Source organism: Apteryx rowi, unplaced genomic scaffold (assembly GCF_003343035.1).
Source record: "Apteryx rowi isolate R43461 unplaced genomic scaffold, aptRow1 scaffold_1168, whole genome shotgun sequence".
NCBI classification, from domain to species: Eukaryota; Metazoa; Chordata; class Aves; order Apterygiformes; family Apterygidae; genus Apteryx; species Apteryx rowi.
The window spans coordinates 30,317-31,938 of NW_020447384.1; the positions used below are offsets into that span (position 1 = coordinate 30,317).

Consider the following 1,622-nt stretch of genomic DNA (forward strand, 5'->3'; position numbering starts at 1 on the left):
GTGTGTGTATGAACATGCATGTGTGAGAGCATGTGAATGTATGAGCATGAGCCTGCATATGTGAGCTTATGCACTTGTGTGTATGCACGCGTGTGCCTGCACGTGTGTGTGAGCACACGTGTGTGTGTGTGTGTGATGTAGCAAGAGCATGTCTGTGGGCTAACTGCGTGTGTGCAAGCCAGCTGTGTGCAGTGCTGTGAGACCCCTGTGGCGTTGTGTGTGTGTGTGTGTGTGTGTGTGCGTGTGTGCGTGTGTGCGTGGGAGCGAGCAGGTGCAGCTCTGCGGGGTGATGCTGCGTGTGCACACGACAGGACCCGTCTCTGCGGGGCGATGCCGAGCGCGGGGGCAAGTCCCGGGCCGGGCGGGGGGGGCTGCCCCTCACCCGGCGCCTCTCCGCAGCCCTGATGTACGCCAGCATCTTCGGGAACGTGTCGGCCATCATCCAGCGCCTGTACTCGGGCACGGCTCGCTACCACACCCAGATGCTGCGGGTGCGCGAGTTCATCCGCTTCCACCAGATCCCCAACCCGCTGCGGCAGCGCCTGGAGGAGTACTTCCAGCACGCCTGGTCCTACACCAACGGCATCGACATGAATGCGGTGAGCGCCGCGGCGGCGGCCGGGGGGGGGGGGACGCGCTCGGCGGTGCCGCCCCGAGTCCCGCGCTGACGCCGGTGCTCCGCAGGTGCTGAAGGGCTTCCCCGAGTGCCTGCAGGCCGACATCTGCCTGCACCTGAACCGCAGCCTGCTGCAGAACTGCAAGCCCTTCAAGGGGGCCACCAAGGGCTGCCTCCGCGCCCTGGCCATGAAGTTCAAGACCACGCACGCGCCCCCCGGCGACACGCTGGTGCACGCCGGCGACGTGCTCACCGCCCTCTACTTCATCTCCCGCGGCTCCATCGAGATCCTCCGCGGCGACGTGGTCGTGGCCATCCTGGGTGAGCCCCGGCGGCGGGATGTGGGCCGGGATGGGGGAGCCGGGGCCGTGCAGCCATGGGGCTGATCCCCGCGGTGCCTCGTCCCCCAAGGGAAGAACGACATCTTCGGGGAGCCGCTGAACCTCTACGCGCGGCCGGGGAAGTCCAACGCGGACGTGCGGGCGCTGACCTACTGCGACCTGCACAAGATCCACCGCGAGGACCTGCTGGAGGTGCTGGACATGTACCCCGAGTTCTCCGACCACTTCTGGTCCAGCCTGGAGATCACCTTCAACCTGCGTGATGTGAGAGCCCGCGGGGCGCCTGCCGGGGCCGGGGCCGAGCCAGGCGGGTGCTGGGGGGGGGTCTGGGGGCCCCGGGAGTGGGGATTCGGCACGGGGCATCCTGACGGATCCCAGAGCATGAGGAGGTGTTGCATGGCAGGAGGGGGGACGTTGCACCAGAGGGGGSTGCCGCCAGCCCRGGGGTCCCTGCCCGGCCCCCTCCTCGGCCGCCCCCCAGCCCCCCCCTCCGCCTTGCAGACCAACATGATCCCCGGGTCCCCGGGCAGCGACGACCTGGACGGCGGCTTCAACCGCCTGCGAAAGCGCAAGCTCTCCTTCCGCCGGCGCACCGACAAAGGTGAGGGATGCCGAGGGTGCCGGGGGCTGCCGGGGGGTGCCGGGGGCACCGACCCAGGTCCTGT

General features: G+C 68.5%; 1 protein-coding gene across 1 annotated transcript in view; it reads left to right on the plus strand.

Moving 5' to 3' along the window:
* KCNH2 (potassium voltage-gated channel subfamily H member 2) overlaps positions 1-1,622 on the plus strand; it is a 33,824-nt gene that overhangs the window by 30,254 nt on the left and 1,948 nt on the right. Inside the window, exons 7-10 of the mRNA XM_026081654.1 lie at positions 312-599; positions 685-937; positions 1,028-1,221; positions 1,459-1,558. Coding sequence (XP_025937439.1) covers positions 312-599; positions 685-937; positions 1,028-1,221; positions 1,459-1,558 — 835 coding nt within the window. The remainder of the gene's footprint in view (positions 1-311; positions 600-684; positions 938-1,027; positions 1,222-1,458; positions 1,559-1,622) is intronic.